Source organism: Pecten maximus, chromosome 7 (assembly GCF_902652985.1).
Source record: "Pecten maximus chromosome 7, xPecMax1.1, whole genome shotgun sequence".
In the NCBI taxonomy this organism is placed as follows: domain Eukaryota; kingdom Metazoa; phylum Mollusca; class Bivalvia; order Pectinida; family Pectinidae; genus Pecten; species Pecten maximus.
The window spans coordinates 13,032,431-13,057,303 of record NC_047021.1 but is presented as its reverse complement, the minus strand read 5'-3'; the positions used below and the strand labels follow the sequence as shown (position 1 = coordinate 13,057,303).

Below are 24,873 nucleotides of genomic sequence, written 5' to 3'. Positions count from 1 at the left end.
TGAGGCTAGTGTGACCCCTGGGGCCTGAGGGGCGGGGCCCCAAATGGGGAACTTTGATGAAATTTTGCTATAAAATCCTACTCCTCCTTAACCCTTTAGTGGATTTCAACCAGATATGTTGTGAAACATCATTTGGGGAGGGCGGTCATATTTTATATAAATGAGGCTAGTGTGACCCCTGGGGCCTGAGGGGCGGGGCCCCAAATGGGGAACTTTGATGAAATTTTGCTATAAAATCCTACTCCTCCTTAACCCTTTAGTAGATTTCAACCAGATATCTTGTGAAACATCATTTGGGGAGGGTGGTCATATTTTATATAAATGAGGCTAGTATGACCCCTGAGGCCAGAGATGCGGGGCCGCAAAAGGGCAACTTTGATGAAATTTTGCTTTAAAATACTACTCCTCAAAAACCCAAAAGTAGATTATTACAAAATTTGGTGTGGAACATCGTTGGAGGAGGACAATCATATTTTATATAAACGAGGCTGGTCTGACCCCTAGGGCCAGAGGGGCCGCGCGGGCCCTAAATAGGGAACTTTGGTGGATATTTGCTATAAAATCCTACTCCTCCTTTACCCTTTGGTGGATTACAACTAAATTTGGTGTGAAACATCATTGGGGGAGGGCGGTCATATTTTATATAAATGAAGTTGGTGTGACCCCTGGGGCCTGAGGGGCGGGGCCCCAAAAGGGGAACTTTGATGAAATTTTGCTATAAAATCCTACTCCTCCTTAACCCTTTGGTGGATTTCAACCAGATATTGTGTGAAACATCATTTGGGGAGGGTGATCATATTTTATATAAATGAGGCTGGTGTGACCCCTAGGGCCTGAGGGGTGGGGCCCCAAATGGGGAACTTTGATGAAATTTTGCTATAAAATCCTACTCTTCCTTAACCCTTTAGTGGATTTCAACCAGATATGTTGTGAAACATCATTTGGGGAGGGCGGTCATATTTTATATAAATGAGGCTAGTGTGACCCCTGGGGCCTGAGGGGCGGGGCCCCAAATGGGGAACTTTGATGAAATTTTGCTATAAAATCCTACTCCTCCTTAACCCTTTAGTGGATTTCAACCAGATATGTTGTGAAACATCATTTGGGGAGGGCGGTCATATTTTATATAAATGAGGCTAGTGTGACCCCTGGGGCCTGAGGGGCGGGGCCCCAAATGGGGAACTTTGATGAAATTTTGCTATAAAATCCTACTCCTCCTTAACCCTTTAGTAGATTTCAACCAGATATGTTGTGAAACATCATTTGGGGAGGGTGGTCATATTTTATATAAATGAGGCTAGTATGACCCCTGAGGCCAGAGATGCGGGGCCGCAAAAGGGCAACTTTGATGAAATTTTGCTTTAAAATACTACTCCTCCAAAACCCAAAAGTAGATTATTACAAAATTTGGTGTGGAACATCGTTGGAGGAGGACAATCATATTTTATATAAACGAGGCTGGTCTGACCCCTAGGGCCAGAGGGGCCGCGCGGGCCCTAAATAGGGAACTTTGGTGGATATTTGCTATAAAATCCTACTCCTCCTTTACCCTTTGGTGGATTACAACTAAATTTGGTGTGAAACATCATTGGGGGAGGGTGATCATATTTTATATAAATGAGGCTGGTGTGAGCCCTGGGGCCAGAGTGACGGGCCCAAAAAAGGGAACTTTGATGAAATTTTGCTATAAAATCCTACTCGTCCTTAACCCTTTGGTGGATTTCAACCAGATATTGTGTGAAACATCATTGGGGGAGGGTGGTCATATTTCATATAAATGAAGCTGGTGTGGCCCCTGGGGCCAGAGGGGCGGGGCCCCAAAAGGGGAACTTTGATGAAATTTTGCTATAAAATCCTACTCCTCCTTAACCCTTTGGTGGATTTCAATAAGATATGGTGTGAAACATCATTGGGGGAAGGTGGTCATATTTTATATAAATTAGGCTGGTGTGGCCCCTGGGGCCAGAAGGGCAGGGCCCCAAAAGGGGAACTTTGATGAAATTTTGCTTTAAAATACTACTCCTCCTAACCCCCATAGTGAATTATTACCAAATTTGGTGTGAAACATCATTGGAGGAGGACAATCATATTTTATATAAATGAGGCTGGTTTGACCCCTAGGGCTATAAATCCTACTTGTCTCTAACCCTTGGGTGGATTAATACGAAATATGGTGTGAAACATCCTTTGGGAAGGGTGGTCATATTTTATATAAACGAGGCTAGTGTGACCCCTGGGGCCTGAGGGGCAGGGTCCCAAAAGGGGAACTTTGGTGAATATTTGCTGTTAAATCCTAATCCTCCCTAACCTTTTGGTGGATTACAACCTAATTTGATGTGAAACATAAGGTGACGGCAATCATATTTTTTAATGAGACAGGTTTGACCCCTGGGGAAAAAAAGATGGGGCAAAAGGAGCGCTTAGGTTAAACATTTCTTTAAAATGCAATTCCTCCTTAATGCCTTAATTGATTACAACCATATTTAGTATGAAACATCATTGGGGAAAGGCAATCCTAATTGATATAAATGAGTCTTGTCTGACCCATTGGGACAGAGGGGCATGCCCCAAAAATGGGAACTTGGCTAAAATTTTGCTTTATGATGCTGCTCTTCCTGGACAAGCTAAATGGATAAAAACCAAATTTGATCTAAAACATAACTGGCTGCGATAAATAATTTATGGTAATAATGCTGGATTGAGGGGTGTGTCCCTGCTGTAAGTGTAAGTGTTTGTCAGATGACCGTTAAGGCCCATGGGCCTCTTGTCTTTTTATTGCATTTCATAAACTTAAACACAAAATTGAAAACATCAAAAAATTAATAGTGTCAAAAAGTGCGGTAATCAGTAATGACATCATCTCTTTGCGACGTTACTCCATGTCAACTTGATGACGCCATTTTGAAAGGACTGATCAACGCAATTTTTAAGTGTTTTCTGCTGTTATGGACGAATCTGTGCATGAATAGCTAACGTCAAGTGAGTATTTTGTCAGAAACTAGCCTGAAAATTTCAGAAATACAGCAAAGTAAACAATTTATCTATCTCCGCTTCGATTGAAAACTCGGCAAGTTTCAATGAGATGAATACAAAAGTTCGCTATGATTGGTCAAAAACGGAAAACTTATATTTTCACTGGGCATCGCTGCAGTGAAAATATAAGTTTTATAAATTTGATAGATTTCTATATTTCACTGGCAAAAATGCAATAAATTGTTGTATTGTCCTTATTAGAATTCTATCCTTGCTATCTTTTTTGTAGCTAAAAATTCTGCCTTGTCCTATTTTCATATTTGTATAGAAATATTTAAGGCATTACTAGATATGTACCAATTTTAGACTGATAGAGTGCTGATAGGTAATGTCAAGTTTGTAGTTTTTCTAGTGTATAAAGTCATATGTATTTATTATACCCCCGCAACGAAGTACACAAATATAGAGGACCATGCCACTTTCTTTTTTCTTTTTTTTTTCAAAATTATGGTTGCTGTGGCACTGGTCACTATAAACAGGTTTTCTGAAAAGAACCATAACTTTAAGTTTGTCCGGACAACTCCTCCTAAACCAAAGGGCCGATTTCAATGAAACTTCACACAAATATAGAGGACCATGTGTAGATGTGCATGCCACATTATTTTTCTCAAAATTATGGTTGCTATGGCAACTGGTCACTATAAACAGGTTTTCCTATAAGAACCATAACTTTAAGTTTGTCCGGACAACTCCTTCTAAACTAAATGGCCAATTTCAATGAAACTTTCACACAAATAAAGAGGACCATGTGTAGATGTTCATGCCACTTTCTTTTTTTTCAAAATTATGGTTGCTATGGCAACTGGTCACTATATTACTGGGTTATCTTAGTTAGCCTCTAATTAACAGTTCCAATTCACCATTGACTTGTGCAGATTCTAGTTTAAATTTAATTTCTTTACCTGTACTTTAAGGATAGACAAGGCTCACAGCCAGAACAAAGCCTTTGTGTATCCCATGCTGATCATGGACCTACTACCCCATGCAGGAGCTAGTCAGATACATCCTCACATCCATGCTTTCCTTGACCGGGACCGTTACCAAGGTATGCTGTAATACTGACCCCAACCAGCCCCAATAAACTGTCCCTACCTGCGTACCAACCTACACTCTCTCTTACAAGTACAATAACATTTAACAATTTATGCCAGGTAAACTGCAGCTTCTAATACAAACTAACCCCTTGACGAAAAAACATATTTTAATTCGCTAGAAATGTAATGTGGAATTCGTTCTTCTGTATGCTTATACTGGTACAATCTTCTCATTTGCATGATTATGAATCCTGGATGGTGATTGTTAATGATGTCAGTGACCCTGACTGACTCTGACACATGACCTTGAAATGTTACTGAATGTTCCTAACAGAACGGATCCTAGGTTGAGTGAATAATCCTGTTATGGAAATGAATAATTATTGTAATAATGGTAAACTCATCACTTTACACAGGAGCAATAGAGAACTGGCGTATAGGTGCCCAGCGGTACAGCGAAGACTTCCCTGGCCACAACTACTTCACAGACCTAATAGCCATTCACTCAGCCCTGGGGCTAGGGGTGACCTATGGAAAAGCTGCTGCTTTTGCAAGTCTTGTAGGTTTTTTGTTTTACTTCAGGTAAACTGATTAGGATTGATACATAGGTAAACTGATTAGGATTGATACATAGGTAAACTGATTATGAATTGATACATTAGACAGTCAGTGATTAAGGGGATGTATGTATGTAATTCCAAAACTAGAGAATTGACAAACAAGTGTAAAAATCACAAAGTGGGTATACATATACTGTATACATGTACAGTCAAACCTCATTAACTCGAAGTCATCGGGATCGTGAAAAAATTTGAGTTATCTGAGTCTTCGAGTTAACCAAGTTTCAAGGTAGACGTGTTTGTATATTTATATATCTTTAAAAAAAAATCCTAAACAGAAACACAACGATTTTATTTTGAATAATAATCATAACAAAAACGTATTTATTATCTATACTAAAAACAATATTTCTTATAAATAAATGATATTTCATGCAATACTGTCGTATCGTTTTAAAATCAAGTAAGCACGTATACCTGTGATTGGGAGTTGTGTTCGACATGTCATTTCTAAGTGAGTGAAAGACGAGAAGATTACCATACAATTTCTCAGCAGTTTGATATCTATTTAAATCATTGATATCGTGGTGCATAAATGATATTATTGTAAAACATAAAACCAATATACGAAATCTGCAGCAAATAATACATACACAAATGTATCGTCACAGGCCACGTGTTGACAAGTGGATAAGCAGCCGGAAATACACAGTGCACAAGTACATATCGATCTTTTCCAACAATCACAGAGTTGAGTCACATAGATATGATCCAACAGTTTTAAAACAATAAAGTTAAATCACTTATCATAGTTGGATCAGAAACGAAGTCCTGGAAATAATCCACATGTTAACCAACCATGGTCAGATGGTTGTTATGTTCAGGTGTGTCGTATAAGTTCCGCCTGATCGCACATGGTGACCCAGTCAATTTGTCAGTGTAGAGAGCTTGGGTATAATTATCGCTCTACTTTAATCATTGAAGGGCTTACGAAAGTGCTGTTTGTCAACATCAAAATGAGTTTTACAGTAACAATAGTCAGGTATGTTTAATGAAATTTAATAACAAACCGGAAAAAAAACGGGATATTTCCCGTGCCCAAAATTGTAAACAATTTACAGAGATGTACGATGAGTATTTTGTTGACACAATTTGTTTAAAAATGAAAATAATGTTTTCAACTTCGGGATAACAGGTACATTTTACATAGGTTTTATAATATTGGGATCAAAATTTTACTTCAGGATAACCGAGTTTTCCCAATTATCCGAGTTTGAATTATCCGAGTTTTTATTACTAAGAAAAAGAAGCATTTTGGCCAGGACCGGAATAATACTTTGAGTTAAACGGGGTCTTCGAGTTATCCGAGTTCAAGTTAGCGAAGTTTGACTGTATATGTAAGCAGAGCTGATATCAAGTCCTTATAACAGTTAGAGATATGAACTTTATATGTAAATGTATGTATGTTAGAAGTTCTATCGAATGAAATGTCTATAGTTCATAGATTTCTGATAGAGATAACTTTTGGTTGGATTTCTGTGGTCTACCGGCCTAGGTGTATAATATCTGTTGTGTTGTAGCTTCCAAAGAGGGACAACGAAGTAGTGATTATCAGTGAAGAACCATGTGAAGATTATTTTAAGCTTGTTTACTTTGTCTACAGAGGTAAGTATTGTGTTAATAACCTTTAGTAATTACCATATTACTGAGATAATAAGCAATAATATCACCCATCAGCACTGTTACCACCATTGTCAACTGAAAATACACAACCCTGATGTCAGCTGAAAAGTACACAACCCTGACTCATTTTTCCTTGGTAATGACCCTAATATCAAAATAATAGGTCACAATAGCCAAATTCTGGTATATAGCACTCTTTCTCCCAAACAAGGTCACAATAGCCAAATTCTGGTATATAGCACTCTTTCTCCCAAACCAGAATCCTTATCCGTTCTATATATAATATGATTCCTCTCTGAAATAGTACATAAAATGTTGGGATTTCATTTCATGGCCCCTAACACTTAAACAGTTTATCACAGTAGACTCCCTCATCCTGCTCCAACATGTAACCTCTTACCAGTTGGAATGCCTATAACAAGGAAAAACTGAAATTTGGCTGAAGTCACTGCTATACAAGGTTCCTCTACATGCACAAATAATTTTATACTTGTTTGTTATCAGGGACTACTTTATCAAAATCATGGTGAAATGTGGTTTGCGCAATGCCCTTTTAGTCTCCACATGCTTCAGACACTTAAGTTATCATGATTCAGAAATATGTATGAATTTTTATGCCTTCAACATTCCCACTATTTTTTTTATTTTTTGGGGGGGAGGGTATTAGTTTTAGTTTTATAGTTTTTTACCCAAGTCCATTCCAACCTGTACCAAATCAATAACATATCTTAACACATTTGATTCCTATTTCCACTACAGTATCATAACATATAAATTCTACATCTGATCATAATTGAAAGTCAGACCTACGTTTGATGTTTGCACTGATACATATATCGGATGTAGTCAGAAGTGTGTTGGTCTGTGACACCAGGAAAACGACAGAACAAGGTGATGAAAGATATAAGAGAGACTGATATTTCTAAAATCTTCTTCTCAAGACCCAGATATGGCAGAATTAAATTCTTTTCATGGATGGAAGGTTCTTAGGGTGCTTTATCAAAATTGTAAATTTCATGGCCCCTGGTATTCACATTCCCTTTGGGGATGGAATTAATTTTACTATAACTTAAATGGAATTAATTTTAACTTGGTTCAAATAAGCAGGATTGAATGACAATTACCTACACGTTTGCCCGACTGATCCCTAGGGGCTGATGGGCGGGGTCAAAAAGGGTCAGGTTAACTGAAATTTCAAAAATCTTGTTCTAAAAACTCAAATAAGGTAAAATCAAACACTCTTCACAGATGGAACGGTCTTAAGGGGATTTAAATTGTGAATTTCATGACCCTGGTGTCTCATTTTTGCCTAAGGGAAGGACGTAAACTTTACTATAATTTATATAAGGAAATCACATTCTTGTTTACCATCTTTTGATGAACTTCTATTTATTAATTTATTAATTCTAATTTGTATTTCAGCCTTTCTTGATGACATGGAGAAGCTGTGCTATAGTTCAGGATACGCAATCCCAAGTCTGGTTTGTAGCCTTCATGTTTATTGAATTCTTCAAATTTAAAAGTGCATCAATGACTGTTTTTATGCACTGAGACCAAGCAAATTGTACTTGCATATTAAATTTTACAGCATTGTTATTGATAATTATAATTGTATATTTGTATATTTTGAAATTGATATGATAGCTGTGTTAACTAAATCCAGACAAGTAGCACATTTATCAATAGATACAGGACTTCATCTTAAGTGATGATGAATTTTTAACTTGTAGGACAAGTTAAGTCTTGGTCGTATACCTGCCTACACACGAGTAGTCACTCGTGGGGCTGTAGCAACCGTTCGCTCTGAGACCAGCTCCTTGGAACTCTTCACTGTAAGTACTTTGTTTTGTGCATTTTGGTGAGGCAGGGAAACAGTCATACAAATCTCTTTCTTGATATTTTATTTGTCACATGAAAGAATCAGAAACAACACTTAAAAGTGCAATACTCCCCTTTGAAGTGTTGATGCATATACATCTAAATCAGTTAACTAGATAATTGCATTTTAAGAAATACAAAAACATGAAATCTCAGGAGATTTGGAGAAGATGGCTTCAGTGCTGTACATATCTTCTATACATTTAGATATATTCTTGCATTACATAAAGCATATTTTGGCTCATTCAATTACAGCTGTTTTTGAACATAGTCATGTGGCAGAGGTCAAATGCCAGGATATACAATGTATAATGTTTACCAGTAATTCTACAAAGTTGTAGAATATGTATGCTCAGTTTCTTTTCTCTATTAAAGCTATGGAATATGATAATATTATGATAGACCCTCGAACAGATAGCAGTATTAACTTGATCTCTTTTTGCTTTCTTTGCAGTCACAAAATGCCAATACAGATCCATACAGGGTGATTGATTACGTGAAGAAATCCATTGCCAAGCGATCTTGACCTTGGTGTAAGACAATTCATTGTCAAGGAACTGAGATTCTTTTCATCCTCTTTGTCCAAAATGTCTTATGCATGATTGAAAGGGTAACTAACAAAATTTGGAAGACTCAAGATTTCTTTCATTCAAGTGAGGAGAATGTTTGTAGAATTTTGAGAAGGTTGATATGAGTAGTGAGTGAGTAGAATTCTGAGTAGGTTAATATGAGTAGTGAGTGAGTAGAATTCTGAGTAGGTTAATATGAGTAGTGAGCGAGTAGAATTCTGAGTAGGTTAATAAGAGTAGAGAGTGAGTAGAATTCTGAGAAGGTTAATATGAGTAGTGAGTGATCCTGATGTGTGTGACAGTTTTTACCACAAAGGTAAATAGTATGTTGCCAAAACCTTTGGTGCATTTAATTTATACTTTATTTTTATAGCTCACTTGGTCAGAAGGACCAAGGTGAGCTTAATATAAGCCATACCATGGCGTCTGTCGTTCGTACATCAACAATTAAACACAACTGACTTCTTGATAACTACTGATAGGAATTTGACCTAATTGACCAAAAGTATCTGTAAGTGATAGGAATTTAAAGGGCTACAAATGGTTGGATTGACCTCTCAGGGGCTGAGGGGCGGTGTCAAAAGGCAGCAATTTGGCTTTATTGCTATAAACAACTTCTTTTCTTGAACCACTCAATGGATATTGCTCATATTTGACTGGTAGCATCCAAAAGGACGCGTTTTTGCTATAAATTGCTAAAAGTGACGATTAAAATCATGACCCCATAACCATATATAGCATTGCTGGACATCAACAGATAAACACAATCCTGTTGAGAAAATTGGTCAAGGGGTCTTTCATTACTCTTAGGGACATAGTTTCTTGGTTATATTTTGAAAAAGTTTAGATCCCCAGCCTATAGGCATACATGCCATTGTTGGGCATCAAGAGATAAACACAATCATGTTGTATGTTCTTTCTCCATTCCTAGGGACTTAATGGGTATTTATGTTTGAGACATATTGTACTGCTGGGTATCAAGAGATAATCACAATTCTGATATAAAAAAAAACAACAAAAAACAACCAAAGGGTCTTTCCCCACCCTAAGAGACTTATAGTTTCTTCAAACACAATCATGTTGTAAAAACAACCCATGGGGTTGTTTCACAACCTAGGGAGTCTGAACTTCATTTCTGCATTATATTATTGAACCAGGTGAGATCTCTACTCCATTGTTCCAATTCAACAAGTAAAGCTATTAACGAATTGAACGAACCAACCAGATGAGCGAAACAGGCCCAGAGGGCCTCTTGTTATTGATAATACTGCTGTGTTTATCAAAATGTATGGTGTATTTGCTGAATATTATAGAATGCTTATATCTGTCTCATGATCATGTGTTAAAATTGATATACAGTGTATGTAAAGTCTACAACGAATGCCTGTCTAGTTTATATAATTTTCATCTAGGCTAAACTTGGTTTATCCTACAATTTTAGAATGATCTCTTTGAAATTTGGTATACAACATAATCAAGATATGAAGTTATATTTCCGTTTAAGAATTTTGATTTGACTATTTTTGTAAGTTATTCCCCTTTTGTTTATTTCAGTACTTGATGTTTTGTCCGGAGATCTCTTACATTTTTTGACAGCTTTCTTTGAAATTTGGTAGGCTTTATTATCATGATGTGAAGTTTTGATTAGACTATTTTTGCAAAAGTTATTGCCCTTCCATCATTGTATTATTTGATTTTTTTCCGCAGATCTCCTACATTTTTTTGACCAATTTCTTTGAAACTTGGAATTCATTATAATCATGATATATTAAGATATGTTTCCCTGAAAAAAATGTGATTTGACTGTTCTTTGCAGAAGTTATTGCCCTTTCCTTATTTCTAGTACTTGAATCTTGTTCGGTATATCCTTTTTCTTTAATTTTGTGTCTATTTCTTTGAAACTTGTTTTTCTCAAGCTCTTAGAAAAGTGAACATTGACTTTGTAGTGAAAGGAGGTTAGATTCATCATAGCATGCCAACTAGCCACTCTTAAGGTGAGTCTAACCTTATTCTAATGCAAGATAGTAGACAAACATGAGCTAGGCATGCCGAATAGTCATGAAATGTTCAAGCATAAACATTTTGATATTTGCTTTCGTTCGGTTAATGTAAAGTGAGGCTTTATGTATTTGGGGTCTGTGTTCAGTAAACATTTTTATGGCCAAGTTTGGTAGTTTATGTTTCTTGAAATTGTACATGCCACATCTCATGTTCTTGTGAAAATAGCATACAGATGGTCTGTGTTTGCTTGTTGTAACAATCAAGAGATATCACACAGTGATGGAAAACATAATTTGTAGATTTCACATGTATATATGTTAACAAGTGTATATTTGAATACTGTATTTATTATTATGTTAAACTGTTCCGGTAAAAGACTTCATCTTTATCTGAAGATATTTGATATTGTGATATTTTTTAAATGCCTGTGTTGTATTGGATGCAAATATTTTTGTTTATTATTTATATTCATTATTAAAGATTATACTGACCATGGTACTTTCACTGTTTAGCTAGGGTTAGTATCCTTGTGGTCGAACTAGGGTGAGCTTCAGATGTGGTTCGACTTTCTCTGTGTAGCTAGGGTTAGTATCCGTGGTTATCGGACTTTCACTGTCTAACTAGGGTTAGTATCCTTGGTTTTCGGACTTTCACTGTCTAACTAGGGTTAGTATCCTTGGTTATCGGACTTTGACTGTGTAGCTAGGGTTAGTATCCTTGTGGTCGAACTAGGGTGAGCTTCAGATGTGGTGTGACTTTCACTGTCTAACTAGGGTTAGTATCCATGGTGGTCTGACTTCCACTGTTTAGATAGAGTTAGTATCCGTGGTTGTCGGATTTTCACTGTGTAGATAGGGTTAGTATCCAATGTCTGGCTTTCACTGTGTAGTGGGGATTAGTGACCATTGTGCTTTGACTTTTTGTGTATTTTTTAACCTATTGTTGCTTAGTAACATACTAACTTTTGATAATACATTTTGGCCAAATGGATATATTGCTGCAGTGATCCATTTCTCTGTATTTTCTATGTGAATTATATAGCAATGTTTAGAAGTGATCTTCATACAATTGTACATTGTACCGTACACTTGAGTGTGCATGTACTAATTACAAGAGTTATTTTTGTATTAACACTAGCATACATGAATGTAAAGGTTTATGTACAAAACAAATACGTACTTCAATATGTGGTACATTGAGAGGTCTTTAAATACTTCAATATCTACTGTATATAATGCTTCTAAATACCATAAAGCAATACTTTAATATCTAATAATACTTCTAAAATGTCATAAAGCAATCAAGAATTATTTCAAACCTGAATAGAATTTCATGGACAAAGTGAGTAAAAGAGAACGTCGGGATCAGGGCTCAAAGTGGCGCCTATTTTAGTGGCCACGGCGCCTTAAATTCACCATTGGTGACCAGTTATTGACCTATAAGGTGCCTACATGGCCACTCAAAAAAAATGTAAAGGAGGTGGTGCATAGGAGGACTGAATCGGCCCACGGCGATTTTTTTCCCGGAAACATATTTTTGTCAAAAGCATAATATCCCCGATTATGTGGGAGGAATTAATTTCCATTCCTCAATGTATGTATTCTTTTTTTGGTGATTTCATTATTTCTCAATCACACTGCATAAGAAGCTAATGTTTTGACCACTAATTATTATAGAACACATTTTTATTTCCTATTTGTGAAACAAATTCACCCCATTTGTTTAAGGTTTAATTTTGTATATGAATCATCACGCTCCGTGACACTAAAATTAAATTTCAGCCAAATTTGATGTCTTCTTTGTGAAAATCATTGTTTTTAACTTTTCATTTAAAGTCTAATACCACAAAGTTATTAATGGAGTACTATCAAAATTTCCGGTTAGAAATAATCTATGGATATTCATAAACATTTAATGAAACAAATTTATTTTGTGAATTACTGGATATGCCAAGATTTTATTATGTTAAATGCATACACCCCAAATTTTGGACAACATATCAAAGTACTGAAAGTACTGAAAAATAGAGGCAAATGCTACAAAAGGTACATCAAAACGTTCGATTAAACATTATTTTACTGCTTGTGTCAGACAGGGTGCTCCTTTTTAACCCATGGTTTTTTAATACAATTTACTTCATGACCTTTCTTTGTATGCAAAAATCTTTTGTTATCCAGTAATTTTTGATGATTTTTTTTGGTTGTGTATTGAGATTAATATGCAAACATGCTTTTTAAAAGCAAAATTTGATAGTACTCCAACGATTATTACAATTTATCTACTTAACAAATAAAAGAAAATTTCAAGAAGGTAAATTTTTTACTGATAATTTTGTTAAAAAAGCTGTAATTACACTTTCTATTATACAAATTCATACTAAACACACATGTTTTTATAAAATATAACATCACATGAGACTATCAATGCAATATGAAATTTATCAAGTACTTTTGTACGAGAAATATATTGAATTTAAAAGGGAGGGTACACATTTTTTACAGAAATCATGTTAGGTGGCGCTGCGTATAGATCATTTGCCAATTTTCGTTTTAGTGTCTAAAATGACATGTATTTGGTAAAAGTCTATGCATAAAATAAGATTCGGCCGTGGGCCGCCATGCACCACCTCCTTTGCGATTTGGTTAATCTTTCAAAGGTTGCAGTCAATGCTAAAATGACTTTCACAATAGAAAAACTTACAGAGAGATGTAATACTTATCTAAAGAATTCAAAGATTTTTTTTTATGTAAGACAACTAGGCCGGGCGTCTAAATTTTCCAATTGGCCCCTAGATTTTATGACTTGGTAGCCAAATAGTCCACCTGGTAAAACTATCCACTTTGAGCCCTGGGGACCTCAGTTTATAAGGTTGTACCTTACACACTCCGATATTACTACTGGTGAAAATGTACTATTAGAATATATTTTTGTTTGATGTCTCCATAGAGGATCTTTCTATATCAATGATCATAAAGATTCGGAATGTATCGGAGACACTTCTTTTTTAAATTTGGTTTGCGGTTACAACATCTATCATTAGGTTTTTTTCAGCCACCTCTCAGAATTTCTTCGTTCTAGTGAATGACACCGTACCACAAATTGAATACACATTAAAACAAACTACCAAGTATTGTTATTTTGTATTGGTATCCATATTGATGTTATCTTTTCTACTTGAATAATTGGTATTTTATTTTGTAACAGTTTTTTTTCTAGTAGAATAATTCAGAACCATGGAACATCATATGAAGGATTTGATGTCTTATTTACCCAATTAAACTGTAAATCAGTTTTTGATACTTATCAATAGAAACATGCTTGGAATTAAATATAAATTCAGTTCAATATTTTTATTCTTTTTCCTTATTCGTTTCAATATCATTACTCTTTTGCCTAGTCATATACAATTTAGTTGCTTGTTGCTGTTGCTCAAAAGTATTTATTAAAATCACGATTCTTAGCTTTTCTAATGCAATCACCCATATTTTTTATTTCACCATGTATCTTTCCAAATATTTTTTTTTATACATTTACCATGTATTTCGTTCTGGCAAAACCTGTGTTTTCTCTGTATTATTTTATTTTACATGTGCTTTGTGTTCTGTTTGTGTAACATGCTTCTGATTACAAAATTAATGCACCTTTGAAAATGAGGTTGATACATAATAGAAGCAGTCTATTATATTGAATATCTTGAAGATTGTACATGATTTTCCATTTCATATGAGATTTATAAAAAGAGTCAAGAAGTATCCATTTTACCGAGCCTTTCGTAAGGTTTAAAAAATGAGAAATCGTGAAAATCTTACCAAATTTCAAATATTTCGTTGAAATCATTCGTGAACGGCTTCATGATATTTTTAGCCCTATCACTTTATTTGGTGATGCCAAAATGAATTGGACGCCACGAAGCTATGATTTCCCAATTGAAACAATAGTTGATTGATAAAAAGATCTATTGTACAACTGTTTGGCCTTCTAAGAACTCCTCATTTGGTTGAAAGTGTGAAAATCTGGAAGGAAATTTAGAAAAATCCTGATGGGAATACACATTTGTAACGAAGAGATTAGGTTGCAATAAACTCATTGCTTAATCATTGGGATAAATTTCGATTGGGACAATAAGTTCATTATTTAATCATTTGGGTAAATTTCGATTGGGACAATAAGTTCATTATTTAATAATTTGGGTAAATTTTGACAGGGACAATAAGTTCATTATTTAATCATTTGGGTAAATTCTATTTGGGATGCAATTAACTCATTATTTAATCATTTGGGTAAATTTTGATTGGGACAATAAGTTCATTATTTAATAATTTGGGTAAATTCTATTTGGGATGCAATTAACTCATTATTTAATCATTTCGGTAAATTTTGATCGGGACAATAAGTTCATTATTTAATCATTTCGGTAAATTTTGACTGGGACAATAAGTTCATTATTTAACCATTTGGGTAAATCATGTCCGTTTGTCGTTTGTAATTGTATCCTATTTCACTGTATTAAAGTTCTTGTGGAGTCCGTTAATTCAGTTTTTGAGTAGTATTGATGTATTAAAGTTCTTGTGGAGTCCGTTAATTCAGTTTTTGAGTAGTGTTGATGTTTTATATGCATGTTCGTATGGGGTCTTACTGTGTGATGGTATGAATTCAGCTTTTGAAAATATTTTTTATTCTTGCATATTATGCCATGTTTACGAATTTTCATTATTTGAAAAATTAGGCTTAAAAGCATAGGGTCTGTGATATTTCCACACAAAAAACATCGTCGGTTTAATATACATAACTCTCTGTATATAATGAAAGAACATATTAAACTTGCTTTTACCTTGAATGCTTTGCGGAATACAATCGTCAATATTCCCTTTATTACGATTATGACTTGATCAAAACTGCTAAATTATTATCATCATCATTTATTCGTTCACCTTGATATTTGTTTCCCTGAAAACTGGACATATATTTTTCACATGAATAATGTAGCTCCTATAAGCTATTGACCACTGTCTTAAAATGCCAACGAGTCGGTAAAATTGGTGTTACAGGTGTTGATTTATCCATGGATCATGTGGGATAATTGTAATGGTATTAATTCAAATTATAAATGTTCTCTTTACAATTTTGATATATGTACTACTTCATGTTATTGGGCAAAACTTTCCAGGGTAAAGGTTTTTGAGAAGTTCCTTAAAAGGCCAACAATTCAGTGAAAATGGTGTTACAATGATTTGTTTCAACATAGATGTTCTTTTGGGTCTTTTTGACATGTTTGCAGCTAATTCTTATAGGATATTTTTATATTTTCTTCTTTTAATGCTAAAACAAATAAATGTCTGTTGGACTGATACTAAGGTAGATCATCAACTGCAGTGTAACATAGGCATTTGAATAGTCCTAAAGGGCCCGTTAGAACTTACCCTTTTGCGGGATCTTGTTAAACGCAAAGGATCTACAATATTTCCTCACAAGAACATTGTATTTTTTAATTGATATAACTATGTAATTTGTAATGAAAAAGGCCAAATATTACGTGATAAATACGATTTTTGTATGTTGGAAATCACTAGGTAATTATCACAGCATGATATTGATGAGTTAGCAGAATATGGAATACAGCCGTGAATATATCTTTTTTATGATTATTACAGTGAAAACAAAAGTTACAATGTCAGTTAATTTTTAAATGCATTCATTCAATTTGAGCCATTTCCCTGAAAACAGGACATATATTTGCCCTTGAATGTTGTAGACTATGACTTTATATAATGTCTCGTGCAGCAAATGTTTAATAAAATCTTTTTTGTTATGTACGATCATTTACAATGTTGTATCAAAAGTGTCGCATAGTATCAAAATAGTTTGCAAATTATTTAATAATATGCACAATATATCTGCATGCTTTCCGAACTGTTTCCATTGTATGAAAGGAACTGCATTCGTTTTGTCTCTTAACGACATACACTGTTAATTATTTACATTGCATCTAAGTTATCAACATTGTATCAAAGTTATTAACATTGCATCTTAGTTATGTACATTGTATCTAAGTTGTCTACATTGTATCTAAGTTATTTACATTGTATCTAATTTATTAACATTGTATCTTAATTATTTGCATTGTATTAACAATTCAATTCATTTACATTGTATGTAAGTTATGTATCTTAATTAATCACATTGTACCTAAGTTATGTACATTGTATCTAATTTATTTACATTGTATCTAAGTTATTTACATTGTATCTTAGTTATTTACATTTTGCCTAAGTTATGTACATTGTATCTAATTTATTTACATTGTATTTAAGTTATTTACATTGTATCTAAGTTGTTTACATTGTATTTTTGTTGTTTACGTTGTATCTTTGTTACACTGAATCTTTCAGGACTTCGAATGTATCTTTAAATCATTTGCCCTGCATCTCTTCATTATGTACATGGTCTACTGATGGTACGAAAGAGAGACACAAGTTACAGTGTAAATCACTCAATTAATATCAACGTTGAAATTTACATTCCAACATTAATGGTACAGTGTCTTGTCAGCTTTATTTTATGATGGTACAGTGTCTTAACAGTTTATTTTATAATGGTACAGTGTCTTAAAGAGGCTTGCCCGCAGAGAGATCAGAAAAATTGGCTAATAGAAAATTTTTTTTTACACATGACAGATTGTTGGAATTGTTGAGTTTTTCATTTTATTTTCACGCTGAAAAGTGATATTAAAACCTCATTTTAAAATATTATTTATTTAATCGCAACCCGCAATAAGTCTAATTTGATTGACACATCAAAGAAACAAGCACGTGCACAGTGCCGCACAGTGATAACTTCAATATTCCATACATTTCCCTCTCAGGTTGAGTTTTAAAACGTCTTTTAAATACACGTACATATTCTGTAATTGTTTTCAAGAAATAAAAGTCGGAAAGCCTCTAATTTTGTCACATAGAAACGTGTACTGAAGTTTATTTAGTGATCGGAGATGGGAGATGTGCCGTTTACCGGTCCGTCTGCGGGTAAGCCTCTTTAACAGTTTATTTTGTAATGACACAGTGTCTTAACAGTTTATTTTGGTTCGCTTTGGATCCTGTCATTAATCACTATCTTTCTGATATCATTTTTACAAAGCTGTTAACCTGTTAATGTTGATTTACACCATGTGATTTGAGATGTGAATAACATAACTTGTATCCTCTGTTTTGTTTTCTGTCATTTTTCCGGCAACATTTTCAATAGAACGGTCCTTCAGATTTTGAATAAAATGATTAAAATATGGACCTGAAGACAGCATCGTAGTCTTTCATTTTAAATTTAGGTTTAAAGATCTTGGGGTTAATATTGTAGCTAGAATTGTACCATTGATCATTATAAATATAAGCTTTACTTGGATTTAGCTATATAATTTTGTGGTAATGTTAGCGACATTGTGATACCAACCACATTCTGGTGTGTTTTTTGTTGGTTTGAAATCAAATATAGTCATCATGGTTTAATTTAATCCTGTATTGAAGCACTTATGAACAACGGATAACGTTTGTTGGGGGAGCTTTTATTACCTGGAAAGTGATATTTGCTCAAAGGATTTGTTTGCACAAAACTAGGTTCAGTATTTCAAATTATGAAATCTTAGCTACACTTTTATCCGCTTTTGGAAGTACAAATGCTGCATACATTAGTGAGAAAATTAAGGACTCGCACAACTAAATAATTTACTATATGTTATCAGAGACCTATTACTAGTGACCCCATCCCTTTATTCGTTCGTTTGAAGTTCAAATGATGTGAAATTTATATCAAGTTAAAGTTTGAAGTTTTTTCTATCGGATAAATGTTGTTATTATATAGGTTTAATGGCGTATAAAAGCACACGGGTACTCGAAAGACAGTAACCCTGACACTTACAGTACACTGGGGTACCCCCACCTGGGGAATTCCCGCCTTTTTACACCTCGAATCCTACGTCATTCTATTTTCAGTAGGAGTGTATATTTTTGATTTTCCAAACCTCAAGGCCCTATTCTTTATTCTCGTTTATAGAAAGTACCCATTTCATATGTTATTTACTCAGGGATACAGCTACAAACCTAAGAAACACATTTTCCTCAGGGACTTGGTTCAGGTGAAACACCAGCTGACTGGCTGATTTAGTTGTGCGAGTCCTTTAGGAAGAATGCTTCAAATATCCGGAATGACGGCATGCATTTCCAATGTACATATCGCAACTGATTATGAGGCTAACAAACCGACATTGTTAACTTGAAACACGTTTTAACACTGGTGTGTGGCCGGATGAATTACCTTAATAAATAATGTACGAGGAGAGCACTACTTACCCGGCCTTTGGTTCACCGGTAGAGTTCGTTCTTCAGTCATTCAGTGTCCTTTTGGCTCCCTTTACATACGATCAACGCGACATTTCCAAGTATCCGTCTCAGTGTTGATCATACAAAGCTTGGCGAACATTCTTAGTCAAAGAGCAGCTATATCGGACATCATGCCTATACCCAGAGACATATGTCTTTGCTGTACCGTACACACCTACATTATGTATATATATACCGGATATGCCTATACTGGACACGCCGATACCGGACATGCCTATACCGGACACACTAATATACCGGACATCATGCCTATTCCATACACACCTACACCAGATATGCCTATACCGGACACACTAATATACCGGACATCATGCCTATTCCATACACACCTATACCAGATATGCCTATACTGGACACATTAATATACCGGACACTCATATACTGTAAATGCCTATACCGGACACGCTTATACCGCACATGCCGATACTGGACACGCTTAAACCGGACTTTGCCAAGCCCGGGAAACGATATGGCATCTGGACTAGCAGTATTCATGTAAATGGCGGCTGAATTATAAGTTTACAGTTTACGCTAAATCGTCATAGTTAGAGTTTAATTGCAGAACATACTGTTAGGAAAAAAATCTATCGTGGGTAACTAGAACCATTTATGCAATGAGAGATGAGGAAGGCATTCACGGACTCGGTGTGAAGAAAGGCAGGCGGACGCTCAACTCACTTGCAGGAGTTGGTATGCACTATATACTGGGTTATATCGCTTGACGAGTAAGGCTATCCTAACGTCTGTGATTACGCCAGGGATCATAGACTCGACGAGACGTGAATTGTTGAATTAATATACCCATAGAGCGATTGACCAAGTAAATATAAGTTTGAGACAGGACTGTATACATAGGTCTCCCGCAAAGACCACCCACCGCGATTACCTCACAGTGTATGGGTAATCTGTGGAGTACGTTCAGAAAATTGAACTTTTGGAATACACTTACAAACGGTGGGGGATCCGTCTATGAAATCTTAAATGTACTAAACGTGACATATTATGTAAAATTTTCCTTTCTTGAAAACACTGATCAAACAAAGTTTCTATCGAGAAGTCGTTCACGTGTTCAATTGGCGGATAACGAGTGAGAGAGCGTGATGCTTGTGGTTGCAGACGGAGTTGACATGCTTAAACTGCAAGTGAAAAGACCTGATATGTTTCAACTTCAATATTGCGATCATTCCCCGAATCGGAAATTATAATTTATCGTTTGTGTGTCGTTTTATTATTTTTTTTCTTAATCTACACCTGATTTCACCTCTAATGTTTATGCAGCTTGGAGTAGTCAACTCGGGCTAATGATGTTCCGTTAGGGCAAATTTCCAATATCGCTCCTTCGACCTTAACGCGAAGGAGCGAAAACACGATGGCGAAGGAGCGAAAACACGAAGACGAAGGAGCGAAAGCAAGAAGACGAAGGAGCGAAGTTCCATCGCTCCTTTACCATCGTGTTTTCGCTCCTTCGCCATATTGTTTTCGCTCATTCGCTCCTTCGCGTTTAGGTCGAAGGAGCGATATTGGAAATTTGGCCCCAACACAGAACACCATACTAATGGGGGGGGGGGGGGGGGGGGGGGGGGGGGATTTTGTGTTTACTCCGGTTTTCCTCGACCCTTCAAAGAGGCCTGTCCGTGAATGGCCTTTAACGTGTTGATCGGGTAGCATAAAACCACCGGGGTACCGCCTGTTAAGTTGATAATTATTCGAAATATCTTCATTTCAACGATATTTTATGTTAACCATAGAGGAAATCATCAAATACATAAAAAAAAACACAATTCTGGTAATATCCACATCACCACCACCTCAGCAAAATCCGGTGCCCGGGTGTAAAGCTCAAAAGCGTCTTCGGACGGTGTGACTTCATATACATGTATATATACCCATCCATCCGACATGTGGACGACTTAACAAAGATTAAGAATTGTTTTGACTGTCCGTTATCCTTACAAATTATAACCAGTTAATTATATTGTTCTGTGGTCGGGTTATTGTCCTTGAAGGACTCCATTATCAGATAAAAAGAAAAAGAAAAGAAAAAAATCAACCATGCTTCCGTGTTCATTTTCTATAGGAATTATCGTTGCTCGGGTGTAAAATTCATCATTGCTCAGGTGTAAGCACCAGCGCCAGGTCAGTACTATTGAACCCGGTGAGGTAGCTCAATTGGTAGAGCACCCGGCTAGTGTTCGGTGGTCCTGAGTTCGAACCCCGGTCTGGCCGTGCATTTTCCCACTCCTCTTACACTAGCAGCAGGAATCACAATTGAAGGGGGTTTAGGTCTCTGTCTTTTTATAAGTTCAAATTTCGTAAATCAGAGGCGAGTTCCGTTTAATACCTTACATGATTTAAATATAGAAGTTATTTTGTGGGGAAAGGGTGACATGCAGTTGTACGTTTTTCCATGTCACAAAGCGTTTTGATACTACATGAATGAACGTTTTACAATGAGGAATCGAATCTGTACTCCATCTGCTTCCCTTCCTATCTCTCATCTATATCATCCTTTTACATTTCCAAAATTGATTTTAACGAAATACATGAGTAATCTACAGTTTACAAACCTTTTATTTTCATTTAGTAAAATTAGTAAATTTAATTGTATATGCTGTATTTATGTATTTATAAGAGCTTGCAAGATAAAGAACTCGTCTTTCATTTGTTTGTCAGTTTGGACAATAAAATATGTTTAAATTGATTACAATGCAATTTCATAAATAACAAGAGCTGTTGGAGAACAGCATAGCTCGTCTCGCAAATGTTTGTCAATAAATAATTAAAATATATTAATTGGTATGGTTTGGCAAATTGCATTAATAATATTTATATTGTTTACTTGATCAAATTGTGTTTTGTGTATTCATGCGATTTTCAAAACCATACAAATTTATATGTATATGTAAATTATTTATTGACAAACATTCGGGAGACAAGCTAGCTATGCTGTTGTAGATTGAATAAATATATTTAATACAAATGTAATTGCTTTTAGACACATTTCTTCAATTTTTTGATAAAATATTATCCTAATGAGAGTTGTCTCCCTTGAAAAATGTGGACCGCTATAAATTGTCTAATGTGAGCATTTTCACATTGTTTGTTTTTCAGTTTCACTCCAAGAAGGGATATTGTAACTCCAGAGGGACTCTTTTACCAAATATCAGCACCCTAGTACAATTATAAAGTGATGTATTCATACCTTTCAACACTTGCACCAAAAATTTAACGCAAAAATATTTTAAGTCCAAAAATTTGAAAAATCTGTTTTTTCCCCAAAAAATCTTTAAGTTTAAGTCTGGCAGGTGATAGTTTCCATAGGGACTCTCTTGTTAATCATCAGCACCCTAGTGCAATTGTAAAGTGATGTATTAATAACTTTCAACACTTGCATCAAAAACTTAACGCAAAAAAAAATCAAAAATCTTTTAGTTTAACTCCGGCAGGGGATAGTTTAACCCCCACAGGGACCAGGGGGGGGGGGGGGGGGGGGGGGGGGGGGGGGGGGATTTTGTGTTTACTCCGGTTTTCCTCGACCCTTCAAAGAGGCCTGTCCGTGAATGGCCTTTAACGTGTTGATCGGGTAGCATAAAACCACCGGGGTACCGCCTGTTAAGTTGATAATTATTCGAAATATCTTCATTTCAACGATATTTTATGTTAACCATAGAGGAAATCATCAAATACATAAAAAAAAACACAATTCTGGTAATATCCACATCACCACCACCTCAGCAAAATCCGGTGCCCGGGTGTAAAGCTCAAAAGCGTCTTCGGACGGTGTGACTTCATATACATGTATATATACCCATCCATCCGACATGTGGACGACTTAACAAAGATTAAGAATTGTTTTGACTGTCCGTTATCCTTACAAATTATAACCAGTTAATTATATTGTTCTGTGGTCGGGTTATTGTCCTTGAAGGACTCCATTATCAGATAAAAAGAAAAAGAAAAGAAAAAAATCAACCATGCTTCCGTGTTCATTTTCTATAGGAATTATCGTTGCTCGGGTGTAAAATTCATCATTGCTCAGGTGTAAGCACCAGCGCCAGGTCAGTACTATTGAACCCGGTGAGGTAGCTCAATTGGTAGAGCACCCGGCTAGTGTTCGGTGGTCCTGAGTTCGAACCCCGGTCTGGCCGTGCATTTTCCCACTCCTCTTACACTAGCAGCAGGAATCACAATTGAAGGGGGTTTAGGTCTCTGTCTTTTTATAAGTTCAAATTTCGTAAATCAGAGGCGAGTTCCGTTTAATACCTTACATGATTTAAATATAGAAGTTATTTTGTGGGGAAAGGGTGACATGCAGTTGTACGTTTTTCCATGTCACAAAGCGTTTTGATACTACATGAATGAACCTTTTACAATGAGGAATCGAATCTGTACTCCATCTGCTTCCCTTCCTATCTCTCATCTATATCATCCTTTTACATTTCCAAAATTGATTTTAACGAAATACATGAGTAATCTACAGTTTACAAACCTTTTATTTTCATTTAGTAAAATTAGTAAATTTAATTGTATATGCTGTATTTATGTATTTATAAGAGCTTGGAAGATAAAGAACTCGTCTTTCATTTGTTTGTCAGTTTGGACAATAAAATATGTTTAAATTGATTACAATGTAATTTCATAAATAACAAGAGCTGTTGGAGAACAACAAAGCTCGTCTCGCAAATGTTTGTCAATAAATAATTAAAATATATTAATTGGTATGGTTTGGCAAATTGCATTAATAATATTTATATTGTTTACTTGATCAAATTGTGTTTTGTGTATTCATGCGATTTTCAAAACCATTCAAATTTATATGTATATGTAAATTATTTATTGACAAACATTCGGCAGACAAGCTATGCTGTTGTAGATTGAATAAATATATTTAATACAAATGTAATTGCTTTTAGACACATTTCTTCAATTTTTTGATAAAATATTATCCTAATGAGAGTTGTCTCCCTTGAAAAATGTGGACCGCTATAAATTGTCTAATGTGAGCATTTTCACATTGTTTGTTTTTCAGTTTCACTCCAAGAAGGGATATTGTAACTCCAGAGGGACTCTTTTACCAAATATCAGCACCCTAGTACAATTATAAAGTGATGTATTCATACCTTTCAACACTTGCACCAAAAATTTAACGCAAAAATATTTTAAGTCCAAAAATTTGAAAAATCTGTTTTTTCCCAAAAAAATCTTTTAGTTTAAGTCTGGCAGGTGATAGTTTCCATAGGGACTCTCTTGTTAATCATCAGCACCCTAGTACAATTGTAAAGTGCATGATGTATTAATAACTTTCAACACTTCCACCAAAAACTTAACGCAAAAAAAAATCAAACATCTTTTAGTTTAACTCCGGCAGGGGATAGTTTAACCCCCACAGGGACCATATTATCGTAGATTACTATGCATTTCAACACTTGCACCAAAAATTTAACATTTGAAAAACCAACACCGACGCCGAAGTCGCAGTGACAACATTTATAGCTCTCACTCTTCTTCGAAGAGGCGAGATAAAAATGTAGTGAACTAGGAAATAGACAAGTTTTATATGTTATGCGTTCAAAGTTACCTAGAGTAGTTAAAGCTGTACGCTATAGTCAGCCAAATCTATGCGAGTTGCTTCCCTTGTTTGGAAAGAAAGATTCTTTACGACAGGTGGTGCGGCAGTGCGGGACTTGATAGGAAAAGGAGTGTGATAGTCGAGTTTGACGGTTTT

At 35.4% G+C, this 24,873-nt stretch overlaps 1 protein-coding gene across 1 annotated transcript in view; it reads left to right on the top strand.

The window, feature by feature from the left end:
- Positions 1-12,373, top strand: part of LOC117331657 — a 32,456-nt gene extending 20,083 nt beyond the window's left edge. The window contains exons 8-13 of the mRNA XM_033890483.1: positions 3,948-4,078; positions 4,484-4,626; positions 6,208-6,292; positions 7,733-7,791; positions 8,041-8,142; positions 8,643-12,373. Of these exons, the coding sequence (XP_033746374.1) occupies positions 3,948-4,078; positions 4,484-4,626; positions 6,208-6,292; positions 7,733-7,791; positions 8,041-8,142; positions 8,643-8,714 (592 nt within the window). The 3' untranslated portion in view covers positions 8,715-12,373. The remainder of the gene's footprint in view (positions 1-3,947; positions 4,079-4,483; positions 4,627-6,207; positions 6,293-7,732; positions 7,792-8,040; positions 8,143-8,642) is intronic.
- Positions 12,374-24,873: the final 12,500 nt, after the last annotated feature.